The sequence below is a fragment of the Bos javanicus genome, chromosome 22 (assembly GCF_032452875.1).
Source record: "Bos javanicus breed banteng chromosome 22, ARS-OSU_banteng_1.0, whole genome shotgun sequence".
Lineage (NCBI taxonomy): Eukaryota > Metazoa > Chordata > Mammalia > Artiodactyla > Bovidae > Bos > Bos javanicus.
This window is the reverse complement of record NC_083889.1, coordinates 50973792-50988774: the sequence shown is the minus strand read 5'-3', so window position 1 is coordinate 50988774 and position 14983 is coordinate 50973792. Positions and strand designations below refer to the sequence as shown.

The 14983-nt window shown below is 40.2% G+C and overlaps 1 protein-coding gene across 4 annotated transcripts in view; it reads right to left on the bottom strand.

The window, feature by feature from the left end:
• The window catches only part of QRICH1 (glutamine rich 1), a 42269-nt gene extending 27509 nt beyond the window's left edge, over positions 1 to 14760 (bottom strand). The window contains exons 1-3 of one of the 4 annotated variants that reach the window (XM_061397569.1): positions 14233 to 14353; positions 13122 to 13181; positions 5011 to 5340 (exon numbers count right to left, since the gene is read on the bottom strand). In XM_061397569.1, the coding sequence (XP_061253553.1) occupies positions 5011 to 5319 (309 nt within the window). In that variant the 5' untranslated portion in view covers positions 5320 to 5340; positions 13122 to 13181; positions 14233 to 14353. Of the gene's footprint in view, positions 1 to 5010; positions 5341 to 13121; positions 13182 to 13989; positions 14354 to 14672 lie in introns of those variants that run through there. The other 3 variants (XM_061397568.1, XM_061397567.1, XM_061397570.1) reach the window with 3 other exon arrangements.
• Between the last annotated feature and the right edge of the window lie 223 nt (positions 14761 to 14983).

The following is a 14983-nucleotide window of genomic DNA, read 5'->3' as shown; positions in this document are numbered from 1 at the left end:
ACATTTGGGGGCCAAAACTGTTGAGGGTGGTAGGAACAGAGACTGAACAGACACAGTGAGTTTTACTCTGACAGCTACTCTAATTAACCTTTGACACATACCTTTCTCTCCCATCAATTCACTAGAACTATTCTAGGGATATAATTACTTTGTCAAATATTATGTGGCTGCTTCTAGACTGGAAAGATGAGAAATTTATGGGGGCAGAACAAACTCTCTGGGATGGTGACAGATGGTTTTAAAAAAGCAATCTAATTTTATCACTTTTTTTTTTAAGGTAATCTAGAAAACTGCCTCTGCCCTCAAGGCAATAAACTGTTTTGAAATTTCAAATGACGTTAAGATAGGCATAATTTTACATTCTTATCAAAAGGGTTAGGTTGAGACACAATACTATGGGCAAAGAGTCTTAACAACTGAACTGAGAAGGCAGGCCTGCTCAGCTCCGTGTTTCAGTGGACACGTCACCTCTTTAGTCTCATCCTTTTACTCAGTGCACTCTACTTACGCAGCCATTCTGCTGTTTTTTCAAATGAGCAGGCTCCTGCCTTAGCGCTTTCTGACTTCGAATGCTCTTTCCTCAGATAGCCATATGGTTCATTCACCAACTCTCTTTGGTCTTAACTCACATGTCACCAGCATATTAAGGCTCACCCTGGCCACCTGCATTTGCTCTGTTTCTCTTTTTCATTTATCACTATATAACAAGATTTTTTAAAATCTTATGTATCATCTTACCCCTCCCAGCTATAATACATGTTCCACAAGGTCAGGAAGCTTCGTCTTGTTCAATGTTGTCCCTAAGCATCTAGCAAAAGGCTTTACACATAAACACAAATACATGGAGGTGTCTAGGAAAGAGAAGAAAAGGTTAAAAAACCATAGTCCTACACAAGTTCAAAGCAAAATATTCCCAAGCAACACCTTTTTTTTAATTACAAAGAAGTTCATGTTTAATCAAATAATTTAATAATTTAAATAATCAAATAATTTAATAATTCAAGAACTCTTTCTTAGTCTCCTACCCCTTCAATTCCTCTCAGGCTTTATTACTACTATTTAAGGACTACCACATTCTACATATGTTAAAAGCCAGTGATACTAAACTGCTTATAACACTCTACAATCTGTTAAACATCCCACTTTGTCAACATACATAGATCCACCTCATTCTTCTGGCTACACAGGACAATATACTACAGATGTATCATTATTTCCCATGTCCTTTACTGAAAGTGACTTGTTCCCAGTAGCACTACTATAAGTAATGCAGCACTGAATATCCTTATACACGTTTATCTGTGAACACAAATGTAAGGCCAAAGGTATGCATACTTAATACATTTGACAAGTATTGCCAAATTAACTGTCAAGAAAATCCCACTAATTTATCCTCTCATACCTTTACTGCCCTGGGTAAACTCTTCATAAATGTTTTCCTATCTAATAAATAAAACATATTTCATTTTAAAAACTTACACTTCCATAGTCACCAGAAGCATGAAGTGTCTTTTCATATGCTTACTAGTACAATCTGTATTTCTTCCTCCATGAACTACCTATTTATATTCTTTGTTCATATTTCTAATTATTTTTTCTATTTTGCATGCTCCTTGTGTAGTAGAACCAGTAGTTAGGAGCACAGACTCGAGTTAAAACAGCTTGAGTGCAAATGCTAGCTACGGGAAGATGAGTTAACCTTCCTATGTCCCATGTGCTTATTTTAGTTTCAAAAATATACTTTAAAGAAAGAATATATAAACCTATAAAAGAGATCAGAAAACCAACATGTGTATAAAATAATTTTATAATTGCTAGGCCCATATTTGAGCCTGCTGTCACTCAAAAAGAAAATGTTTTTTCAAAAAAAAAAAAAAGAAAATGTTTTTTCAGTCTTACATAAAGTTGTATCTTTAGTCATATATTTATGCAAATAATCTGGTTTAGTTTTTTTTTTTTTAAACAAACAAATTTTTATCATATTTAAGACACTCGGGGTTTTTTTGGCTGCACTGCATAGCTTGTGGGATCTTAATTTCCTGACCAGGGATTGAACTCAGGCCCTTGGCAGTGAAAGTTCAGAGTCCCTAACCACTGGACCTCTAGGGAATTCCCTTAAAAGGTCATTTTTAATTTTAAATATGGGGGGGGGGGGGGACTGCTATTGCACATATCATATACCACAAACCATATCTCAGCAACTTGTACCAGTAGAAATTTATAATAAGATTTTTAGGACTACTTGAATAAACAAAAACAAAAACCCCTTCAAATAGGAAAAAAAAAATTTTTAAGGAAAAAATGAGGTTTACTCTACCTACACAAATAACTTGAATTAAAATCGATGACCTGTGTGAGAAAGGGAACCACACATAAAACGTAGCCTAACAAGTTAGCCAAAATGTAGATACACAGAAAAAAAATACGATTTTTACCGAAAGAGCATTGATAATTATTACTCAATTATTATATCAACTGCTGATCAAGCTAAGATTCCATGAGCTGTATATACAATTAATTTTTATGCAGGAGTTCCCTGAGACCTCAGAATTAGTTCAAAGATTCTTTCAGGGTAAAAAAAGATTGAGGAAAACTATTTTAGAGTTTACTTTCTTCCTTAGGAAGGCTCTTCACAACCTAAAAACCACAAAAAGTTTCTATACTGCCCTTTCATAATTCATTGCTTTCTTTTTATCTGACTCTTTAACCCACCTGGACCTAATTTGTATTATGAAAGATATCCAACTTTATTTCCAAAAGAGGAGTAGATGCCTTACTCTACTAATAGAATATATCTTTTCCTCACTGATCAGCAGAGCCATTTTCATCCTATACCTGGTAGCTACTCATTATGTATACCGACACATAAACGTGCTTTGAAGTCCTTGGTGAAGTTCCAGCTTCTCAGGTTAGGGGACCCTAAGAACTGCTCTATCTTTCGTAAAAGTTTCCTCCTACATGAATTCCTCTATCACCTGATGCTGTTTGCTTCCTCTCTTGTGGCAATTTCTTAGATTTAGTGGATTTTAAAAAAAAAATCATTCCCTATTATTTTTATTTAAGTATCAGATCAGTCACTCAGTCGTGTCCGACTCTGCGACCCCATGAATCGCAGCACGCCAGGCCTCCCTGTCCATCACCAACTCCTGGAGTTCACTCAGACTCACATCCATCGAGTCAGTGATGCCATCCAGCCATCTCATCCTCTGTCGTCCCCTTCTCCTCCTGCCCCCAATCCCTCCCAGCATCAGAGTCTTTTCCAATGAGTCAGCTCTTCGCATGAGGTAGCCAAAGTACTGGAGTTTCAGCTTTAGCATCATTCCTTCCAAAGAAATCCCAGGGCTGATCTCCTTCAGAATGGACTGGTTGGATCTCCGTGCACTCCAAGGGACTCTCAAGAGTCTTCTCCAACACCACAGTTCAAAAGCATCAATTCTTCAGCGCTCAGCCTTCTTCACAGTCCAACTCTCACATCCATACATGACCACAGGAAAAACCATAACCTTGACTAGACGAACCTTTGTTGGCAAAGTAATGTCTCTGCGTTTGAATATACTATCTAGGTTGGATAGCTACTATATAATTTTATAAGATACAGGTGTACAATATAGTGACTCGCAATTTCTAAAAGTTGTTTTAGTTAGATTTCTGATGGCATTTTTTTTTTCCAGCACGGATAGAAAAAAAATTTTTAAGTATCTCTGTAGTCACTAAGAATGGGAAAATCTGAGTCCATGATATTGGAACCTATCTCATGGATTTATTATTGTACTTCTTCATCCATTTACAAGAGCTTTGGGTTACAATGATGATGCTAATAGGTGATCTCAATTAGCCATCTTGAATATAAAGTCTCAAAAAACACATTAAAGTCAAATTCCAAACTATTTTAATCTTATGAAAAAGATCCAAGCTATAGATAACAGAATAATTTTTTTTTTATAATAATTTCTTAAACCGAAAAGTCAGCCTTCTCTTTTTACTTTTCCTGTATCCTTCCTTTCTCATAAAGATCAGAATTAACAACTTCATCCCTCCATGTGCCAGATGTTTTCCTGCTATCTCTTTCAGTCTCACTGAATGGTACTATCCCTACCAACACATAAAAAAACTAGAACTGAGAAGATTAAGATCATATCAACAAATAAGAGGTCAGGTCAAATTCAAGCCCAGGAATGTAACTCCAGAGCTCAGGTCCTTCCAATACACCCACTTACTTTGCTAAGGAGCAAAGTCTTCTATCTTACCAAACACACCTCTTCACACTCGGCCTCTCCATCATGTTCCACGTCCTTTCCTATTCTCCTGGTAGAAATCATCGAGGGCAAAGTGATATGCAACCACAGTAGAAAGTAGCAAGAAAGCAGCATTTGTAACTGGAGGAGACTTTCAGTTTCATGTGTGGAAGTGTTAGTCAGTTCACATAAGGACTCCCTAAAGACGACAACTTGTATCTTCTCAATAAATGTATTAAGTTTCTTCTTCTTCAGTAAGCTTACTATCAATTAGCATTATCTCTTGAGGCTTATATCAAATGCAGGCCTAGAAATCTACAGGTGACCTGAGTCATGGAACTATACAACTAAATGAAGGTCACTAAAATATAATAGCCTTTCCATTAAAAAAAAAAAGTTTAAAATATTCTACTTTTAGTAATGAGCTAAGATGAGCCCTCCTATATTCCTGATCGGCTCAGGGTGACACAGACAAGAAGGGAAGCTCTGGTCACATGCCGTTGTGACATATCCAAATCCAGTCCCAGAAGACCTCTTCATGTCTGTACTGCTCAGTTCTCCAAAGCAAATGGTAAGTTCAGTTTACAGAAGTGACAAATATTTTTAGTGTTAACGATGAAAGCCCTCGTGTAAAATAATATGTTTTGAAAAATAGAATATTCTTCTTAGTGAAAATAACCTGACATTTGTATACAGATGTGATGCTCTACTAACCAAAAACCTAATGGCAAATTCCATTCAATAGGATGCACCTCAACAGTGATCTCCCCTTTACCTGAACCTGCTGTGGCTGTTGAACCTGGATCTGCTGTTCTGGCTGGGTTTGAGGCTGAACACTCGTGGTGACTGGACAGGCAAGTTCAAGCAAAGACCCGGCCACTTCGGTGCTGTCTGTGTAAATGCAGTTCCCACCCTGCTGGTACACCATGGTAGTGGTGGCTGTCTGCTGGAACTCCTGAAGGGCTTCTGGCCCCTTAGAGGCTAGCGAGTCCAGAAATTCCTTCATCCTGTGTTGCGGGACAGACCGCGCCTTCACTCGGATGTATTCTTCAAAGGAGATGGTGTTCTCCAGAGAATTATTCATATTGCAGAGTCCTCAGGGTTCCTAGGAATAAAACAAATGAACAGAAGTCAAAACTATGCCATGGTTTTAACATACTGAAATGCACAGAGCAACCATTCTAGCATTGGATTGGAAATATTCAGGGCAGCTGCATACATAAGGAATCCGAAGTACAATTTTATTAAATAACCTTTTTTTTTTTCAATTATTGGCATCTGAAATTTGTTTCCATTAACATTTCTTAAATCAAACTATCACACTGAAAACAAAAAACAAAAGCATTTGTCACAGTACTGGATGAAATGGGCTGAAAACACATACTCCACCCATCACTTGGCCAGGCCAATCCCATCTTCTCTGCAGAATCAAGCACTAGACAGTGAAAGCCATAGGCAACACTACTCTGTAACCATCAGAAGACTCCAAGGAAGGTAGGAGCTGGGATTCCTACCAATATGTTCTAGTTCCACTGCCAACTATGTTTTACACTGAAGGGACACGTATGCCACCTAGCTGTGGCATGACCCTAGACACAAGGGATGTGTTCATCTCCCCCACTCCCCCAAACACCACAAAACCTCATTTTGCTATCAACTGCTCACACTCTTTTGTTGCATAGCTTACTGGTTAAGAGCATGGATTTTGGAGCCAAACTTCTTGGGTTTAAAACCCAGCTCAAACTCTCCTTTGCTGTGTTATCTTGGACAAGTCAGTTAACTTTGGTTTTGTCTATAAAAGAGGGATTAAAATAATATTTGCACCATAGACATGAGGATTAAATATGTGTAACGCACTTACAAAAGTACCTGACATATAGACAGTGCCATATAAATATTAACTAATACTACTTAAATAAGTAGGAGACGGAAGTTGAATAGTACCTTAAGTAACTAGGTTACTTCCAAAACTCAGAAATCAATTTTGCAAGTTTTTCATCAGGGTGTTTACCTTAAGGTACAAGGGTGGATAATAGCCCTCAAGCAGCTGGGGGACAACCACTATCTATCCGTGAATGCTGAGTGTCCTGTACGCTTTCATACCATTCTCTCTTGACCACTACCACCTCCCAAACAAAAGCAATGAAAGGGTATGAAAGTAACACAAACCAAGTGAGTCTCTTTGCCCAAAAAAAGACTCTCGGTCAATCTCAAATATCTAAAAAAGTGATTTGTTCCCTTGAGCCATCAGACTAGAAATATCAGTCTTTCACTGCCCGGATGCTGTCTTCTGTTAACAGATACAAAGTGGGTGGGTAATCCTCTCATTATTATCTTCCACCTGGCTCTAAACTCTAGTAGACAAGACTGTATCCTGGTCCTCTCTGAATGGCTGACACACGTAGGTACTTATCTGTTGCATCTGGAATTCAGTGTGGAACAAGAAGGATTATGACTCTTTGTTCCTGTGACATGTATAACTTACAACAATAAAATTTTCTGCTTTTCCCTAGTAAATGGTTAATCTATACCTTGAAGGGAAAAAAAAACCCACCATATATTCAGGGCAAGAGACCAAAGGAAAAATATGATCCGTACTCCTATTAATTTCCTAACACTGGTAATACTTCTGTGGGATGCTGTTTAAGTATATAGTATACAAATTATATTCAGGTACTTTCAAAGAGAACAGACCCCAGCAAGAAATCTTTTATTATGAGACCCATAATACATTGCAAATATATTTCTCCATAAATAAAGAATACTATATATACCTTATCCTGTCTAAGATGCCTAGACCACTACTCTCAGGGAAGCCTCCACACAACAGGAGTTAGGAAACCCCAAGCACAACAGAGTACAGAAAATGCCAAGTACAGGTCAGGGGAGTGAAAGGTGAAGCTGTTGCTGATGGCCTCTTATCTTTTGAAACTTAACTCCTATCTGTCCCTTTCTCATCTCTTCTAACCACCTCTCCTGCCCAGGTCTCCCTTCTCTCTGATGCAGAGACTCTCAGTTATCTTTCCCAGAACAGAAAATTAGGAGGTCTGCTACGAGACTTCAAGATTAAGCTATCAATAATGCCCATGGCACATAAAACAGGGGCAGCATCAGGGTTTCCCAGGTGGTGCAGCAGTAAAGAACCACCTGCCAGTGCAGGAGACTTTAGAAACATGGGTTTGATCCCTGCGTTGGGAAGATGCCTTGGAGGAGGGCATGGCAACCCATTCCAGTACTTCTGCCTGGAGTATCCCATGGACAGAGGAGCCTGGAAGGCTATAGTCCATTGGGTGGCAGAGCATCAGACCCAACTAAAGCAATGGCATGCACGCACTCAAGGCCAAGCACTTCATATTCAGAGCAGGCCACTCCAGCACAGGTGACCCACAGTCACTAACCACATTGGCATAGACTGTGTCAAAGCTTCCCTCTGATAAGAGCATCATAACTGAAACTTCCTTCTTAAGGAAGCATCTCTCATACTATAGATCTAATAACATTACAAAGTTCACAGTATGTGACCCTAATACTCAAGTACATACAACCTTCTGCTCAAAAAGGGATAAAGGAGAGAATTGTGTGAACCACCATTTACCAGTTCTTTACTATGCCGGTACATATTTCAGTTTTTCACCTCCATTACAGAAGACCAGCAGGGGGCAACTGAAATTTACACTTCTCCAAATTCATTTTTTTCAATAATTAGTTGTATTCCTGTAAAATTCTTAAGAGATGGCTTGAAATGTGAAGATTGTCTGTGCTAGAATGGTAGCTATTGTTTCAAGCAATTTTTTAAGAAGTATAGAAAATCAGGCAAAAAAAAACCTTTTCTTGCTTCAAATCTGGGAGAAGGTAAGTATGAACAAGCACAAAGAAACAGAGTAAGTTAACTTTACAGAATCGGAAACCTTCACACAAATACTGCTTGGTAAAGGTAGTCCACAGAATCTTCTGAGTGACCTTGTTTCCCTTCACTCTTTCAAGTTTCAGTAATCAAGGAGGCTTAAACCTCATCTGAAGTCTGACATTAAGTACAAGCAGAATTATACCAACTCTTCTTCCCAGAATCAAGCTTTCTTCAGTTTTCAGTGTAGAATTCCACCTAGTTTTGTTTCCTATTTTTTGTCTTTGTTTTTGTGAAAGTGAAAGTGAAGTCGCTCAGTCCCATCCGACTCTGTGCAACCCCATGGACTGCAGCACCCCAGGCTTCTCTGTCCATGGATTTTCCAGGCAAAAGTACCGGAGTGGGTTGCCAACCCAGGAATCGAACCCGGTCTCCCACACTGCAGGCAGACGCTTTAGCGGGGAGGGTTAAAGTAACACACCTATTGTTTTTAAAAAAACTGCTCAAATAGTACAGGAAGGTATAAAATGAAAAGTAAAACCAGCTAAGTATGCTATGACCTCTGCTTCCTGATCTATGAATTTTAAACACTCATCTATCCTCTAGGAAAGGTAAGTTTAGGGCATTTAAAACACCTTCCTCTCACTAATCCCTGCCAGCCATATTTTAGTTTTTGTCACGATCAGTTTCACCACAAGAATAGTCCAAATATAAATGTATTCCCTAAGCAGGACAGCAAATAAAACACTCATCTCTCAGAAAGAATGGGATAAAACCTTGGAAAAGTATCTGCTATAAAGCCTCAAAGTTCATTCTTTAATTTTCCATCAAAAAAAGAGAAAACACCAACAGTTTTAATTAGGAAAAATTCTATAAAACTTAGAAAATGTTGATAAAGGTTCATACACAAGTTCATTATATTCTTCTCTGTTCTTATGAAAATATTTGAAATAGCCTATGACAAAATCACCTTTTGTTTTATAGCCAGCCATGTATTTTAAGTAGCTGAGACTGTCAAGTATAAAACCCTCTGCAGTGCTTCAAGCTTAGAGTCTATCGTTGGCTCTAAGCAGAAGCCATTACTTGCAATTCCCATTGCTTTTTCCTTTCACTAAGCTCCCAGCAAGTTCTTCACTGGCTATACAAGTGCACAGAATCATGTGAGAACCACTAAATCAGAGGAAGCTAAAGAATATTAACAAATAATGGATTCGATGCAGAACTTAAAAATTATATAATGGAAAAGTCCAATTTGAAACAACATTTCAATCTGCTCATTTATACACAAGGCTTCATTTCTTGTCCTTTTAACCTGCTCACTTGGCATTATCTACCAGACCAACACATCCCAATAATGAAAGTACACTAAGTCAGCATTTGACCTGATACAAAAGTACTGCTTAGAAGGGGGTTGAGAAAAAGGCTTCAGAAATACATTTAAATATTTGAGACCAGACAGTGATTAAAAACAACACTGAGATAAATTAAGGAAATTCTCAATAGGAGTGATATTTCTTTGTTTTTATGCTCAGAAAAAGTCTACCTTTACCATAAACTTATTCACCTACAATTTTTAAATTTATAGTATATCTTTTATCAAATGCTTTGATTTAGAATTTCTTTTGCATCTGAGGTAAAACTCTTAAGTTTATTTTTTTCAAAGACCCAACAACTTGTCCCTGTATCATTTACTAAATTACTGAAATTTCTTTGCCCAATGATTTAAAATGCAACTCTGATTATACACCAAATTCATATAAAGGTCTGTTTGTTTCCAAGCTTTTTGTTGATTCAGCAGATCTTTCTGTAACATAGTAACTTTAAAAAAAAATTTTTTAAGCATGTTAATACCTACAAGATCTACTTTCCCACAACCAAAATGTGTGGTTTCAAACTAAAAAAATGTAATGACACAGAAAGTACATTATGTGTGAAAAAGAAGGCTAATACAATTGTATTTATATATCCTGGTATGGCTTAATTACATACCTAAGAAGAAAAACTGGCATAACAGCAGCTATGCCTGGGTGGTGTGGAATAACGGAAGACTTAAATTTCTTCCTGTTTAATACACTCCTGCATTTTCCACAACTTGTATTAAATTAAAAAAGCAGTTAAAAAAATAATCCTTTTTGTACAGTGGTTATACCACAGTAAGAGACACACGAAACAATTTTGGTTGATCATAGTTTGATTCCCACCGCCCCTCAAAATCTGGAACTCTGAAAGACAAAACCATCAAGCTACATAAGTCTGCATAATAATGAAGACTGTTCGCTTCAAGATGTTGCTCACAAGATACAAAAGGCTGAGCCCTGGTAACAGAGAAAGAAAAATGGATAAACTTAATGAAACTACAACTTATAACTCCCAGAGAAACAAGATTCTTAATTAGCTTCAAGGCAAAGACTTAAGTGAGGAGCAATAAATAAACTGATTAACTAAAATAGTTCTGAAAAACATGAAGCTGGAGGGTTAGTTGAGTACTCTCAATTTTTGGAAGTGAGAAATGAAGGGGGAAACACTCTGCAGCTCTTTGAGGTACAGTCTGTAACTAAGCATTTGCTTCTGAATGAATACTTTAAGTACAGCTGCTTTGCAAAACAATAAACAGATGAACCAACCCCCCACCAACAGACCCAGGAAATTTTCCCTATAACCGCACATATTTTTATGGGTTATTTCCCCTATACTTCCTTCTACAAGAACTAAGAGCAGGTCGTCAGTATACCACAGTAATCATCATTCCAATTACTTTACCTCTAGTCCACAAGAGGAAAAAGTCACTCCAAAGCAACAATTCTACATTTCTGTTTGCTGATTTTTTTTTTTTTTTCTATTTAGGTACCACGGGAAGGCCTACGTGCTCAGGGGAATCACCCCTTCTTGAGTGCCCTCAAATCTGATAGCTCTTCCTGGCTCCCCCATGCAGCTCTGCGGAGTGGGTCTTGAACATGTGATGAACTAAGAGAAGACGCTCAGAGCTGCCTCAGAGCCCTCCTCTTCCTATTTACCCAATGGTCGTGCTTCTGGGCTCCCTCTCAAGGTTCACATCTACTAGCAATGGATCCTGATAGCTTAGTTCTGGTTTGAAGAACACATTCCAAAGGAAAAAAAAATCAATTTCCATTTTAAGGAGTCAAGAGTCACAGTCACATTTGTCCTAATTAACAACTAAGGAATCATTTCAAAGAAGGAAATTGGGAGACACTGTTCTATTCTTAAAGATATCAACCCACCATAGGGTTTGTGATAGAAATTAGCCCATTAGGACATTCACTAGACAGAGAAGCTCCTCATTTAGGGGTATTTTCACTATGGATCTAGTTGTGGACAACACACTTTCAACCAGGAACTTAAATTCACATTCCTACCAACGACTGATGAAATGTAAACTGGTACAACTGTTTGCATTATCTAAATGAAGCTGAAAATATGACCCAGCAATTCTATCCCTACATGTACATGACACACACCCATACAAAGGTACATAAACAAGAATGTTCATAACAGTATTGTTAACAGCCCCAAACTGGAGGGAATCTACATGTCTACCAATAATAGAATGAATAAATTATGGTTTGTTCGAACAGCAGACTACTACACAGAAATGGGAATGAATGAACCACAGCTGCACACAATGCTGAAAGATACAAAGCACAAGCACAATGCTAAAAGATACAAACAGCATGACTCCATTTATATAAAATTCAAAATTAAATAAAACTATGTTGTCGAGGGATACAAAGGTAGTAAAAAGAAAAACAAAGAACAGGATTATCACAGAAATCAGAATAGTAACTGTCCCTAGGGAGTGAGAAGCTATAACCAAGAAAGGACTCATGAAAGGTTCAAAAGTGGCGGCATTATTCTATTTCTTGAAGAGGTGCTAGTTACACAGTGGTTCACTTTAAAATTTTTCACTAGATTGTACACAGACCAACTGAATTAATATGTATAGACAGATATTTCACATACACATGCCAAAAAAAGAGCTTTCTGACACAGCCTAGCAGCTCTACATACAGTTGTGCACTAGCCTAAAGTGTGACACCAAAGGACCATTCTTGTTCCCTTTTCAGCAAAGCAAGGGGTTAATCTATCATTTCTTCATGCACTTACAATTAGAAAGCACAATGCAATGTGACAGGAAAAAACTAGCTAAGCATTTAAGTGAAGCCTGGACTTAAAACATCTGGAACAAAATGCAGGGCACCTACCTATAATGAAATGGAAAAGAACAGGAGTTCACCTAACATTTGAAGCAAAGAAATAAAAGACCATTACAGAGAGAGGCTGGCCATTTAAAAAGTATACAAGCAAGATGCATGGCACATCAAAGACAAACTAGTATTTGATTCAACTTAAAGAAGGCATGCAAGCCTGAAGGAAGAAATCACTGATTCTGAAGTTGTCATGATGGAGGACAGCCACACCCAAAGCCCCTTAACTTTGGTTACCTTTTGGAGCAATTCAAATTTACATGAAACTTCAATCACTATTTGATCTTTTCTTTAAAATAGCAACATATGTGGAAAGGGGCTGTGGAAAGGCAGAGGTTCGTGGAGACACACTAATTATGCATCACAGAGGAGTGGAAGTAGGACATCTTGTAATGGGGAAATTTTAGCTAATGAGCTTATGGAAAAGTATTATCTACAGACACCAATTTAAAATGCAGACTTCAAACGTTAATGGTTAAAAATTTCAGAAAAAGTAGTCTTAAATGGTATATTAATATTTTTAAGTGTATCCTAGATAAACTTGCTGCTTGTCTTTGAAACATTCTGATCCTTTGAAAAGGTGATGCCTTGTCATGCTAAAGCCTGAAAGTTGCACTGACATAGTTTAAGAGGAAAAAACTGTTCAAGCAGCAAACTGGCTGGATTCGAAGATGCAGTTCTCCCACATACTCAATTTTCTAGCACCAAGTCGTTTCTGGCAGACAGCACCCAGAATGATTGGCAGGATTTGTAATGTTTCAATATTATCAGGAAAAAAACTGCACACATATTCCCAGCATATGAATAATTTTAACTCACCAGTCACCATGGTGCATACATTTCTGCTGCTTGTCCTGAGTTCTTAAGACTTGTAACATTCTGAAGAAGACAGAACAAAGAAGTCCTTCCATCCCCAGCCTCTTTTCAAATTTTAACTTGTTCTTAAGATAATATCGTATATTAGGAAAAACTACCCCCATCATTTTCAAGTTTGATTGCTAATTTTAGTTCCTCTTAGCTTCTTTTCCCTTAAATTTAATGAAGCAAGACTGTAAAACATAAACTAGCAGATAGTCCGACTTAGAAAAAAGAAGTGTCTATTTCTCTGAACAAACCTAGATTTTCCCTGAAACCAGAACACAGTAAAGGGATTTTTAAAAAAAACAAAAAACAAAAAAAAACGCTGAAAAGGACTGAAATCCTAAAGTGAAATCAAAAGCGACTTTTCCAGGTAGATTTCAGGAATTTCTGCTGAGGATCTTTGGAATTACGAAAGAAGGCAAAACACTGACTCGGGTTGTTCAATTCTGTTCTGGGCAACTTTTTGGCTGAGCAATAGCGGGCCCTTTAACCTAAGAGAGTACAAGTAAGCCCCTCCCAACCACACAGAGGAAAAGGCTGCATTTCAGGATTTAAAGCGGCATTTTAGAGCTCGGGTAGTTTCACAGCGTCCACAGAAGCGGATCCCCTTCCGGAGCGCACAGAGGTGACGTGTAAGAATTGCGCTTTAATGAAGAATTACTTTCTAATAACAAGAAAACAGGTATCACTGACGGGCCTTCTAGGATTTGCCTTCCCTTTCCAACACAAAGCATCAAAACAAGGTGAGAAAAGTCGAGGGGTTTCGCTGCCCTCAGACAAACAGCGATCGGTTTCAGAATCAGGGTAGCACCCTCCAAGCACCCACCCCGCACATGGGCCTCGGGACACCGCATTCTGAAGAGTACCAGCAATCTCGCCCACTTCGCTGAGGAGCGGGGCCGCAAGCTAGCCCGCAAAGCAGGTTGGTTTCTCCTCAGGCCTAGGCCCCGGCGATCCGGGGACGTCACCTGAGCTGCAAGGGTCCAACCCACAACCTTCTTTAAACTGCAAGCCGCCCGTCCGCCCGCCGCCCCTCCCCGCAGCTGGGGTGTCTTGCGCGCCGTCGCACCGGTGCCGCCACCCAACAGCACGGCGCGCGCCTGCCCGCGACCCTCGACTTCTGGGCGCGCGCCCCAGGAAGCCGCAGCGGCCCACGGGCTGCAGCTCCAGGAGCCGAGATATCCGGGCCGGGAACGCGCACGTCAGCGGCCACGCGCACCGGGAGGGCCGCACAGCGCGCGCGCGCCCGAGCGTATAAACAGGCCCGGACGCGCGCGCCCACCAGCGCGCATTCGCGCGCCGCGCCCACCCGAATCCCCGGGCCGCCCCTCCCCCACCCAGGGGGCGGGGGCGCGCGAGCCCAGGGACGTTCTCGGCTCCGGAGCCGCCCCGAGGTCTCCTGGGCCCAGCGGCAGCGGCCCGCCCGCCCCCGCCCGCCGTTGTGTCGGGTGGGCCCGCTGTCTCAGGCCCGCAACCCCGCTGCATCCCTGCCCCCACTGGAGTCCTCACCCGGCGACGTCGCCGCCGCCGCCACCGCCGCCGTTCTACCCGCCGGCCCCGCCGCACCGCTCGGGGCCCCGGTTCTGCCGTCGCCGCTCCAAGACCGACAGGATTTTCCCCTCACAGCTCCCTGGGCGCCATCTTACATTCAACCCTCACAGCCAATGAGTGCCGAAAGCCTCTCTCGCGATAATTGGTGCGTCGAATCCCGCGAGAATTAAGGCTGCCTCCTGGCCAGACTTAAAGGGAACGCTTCTGCCGAGGAGAGAGGCCGAGCGTAGGGCTGCAGTAGCGGCAAGAGCCTGGGGTGTAGGGCGGAG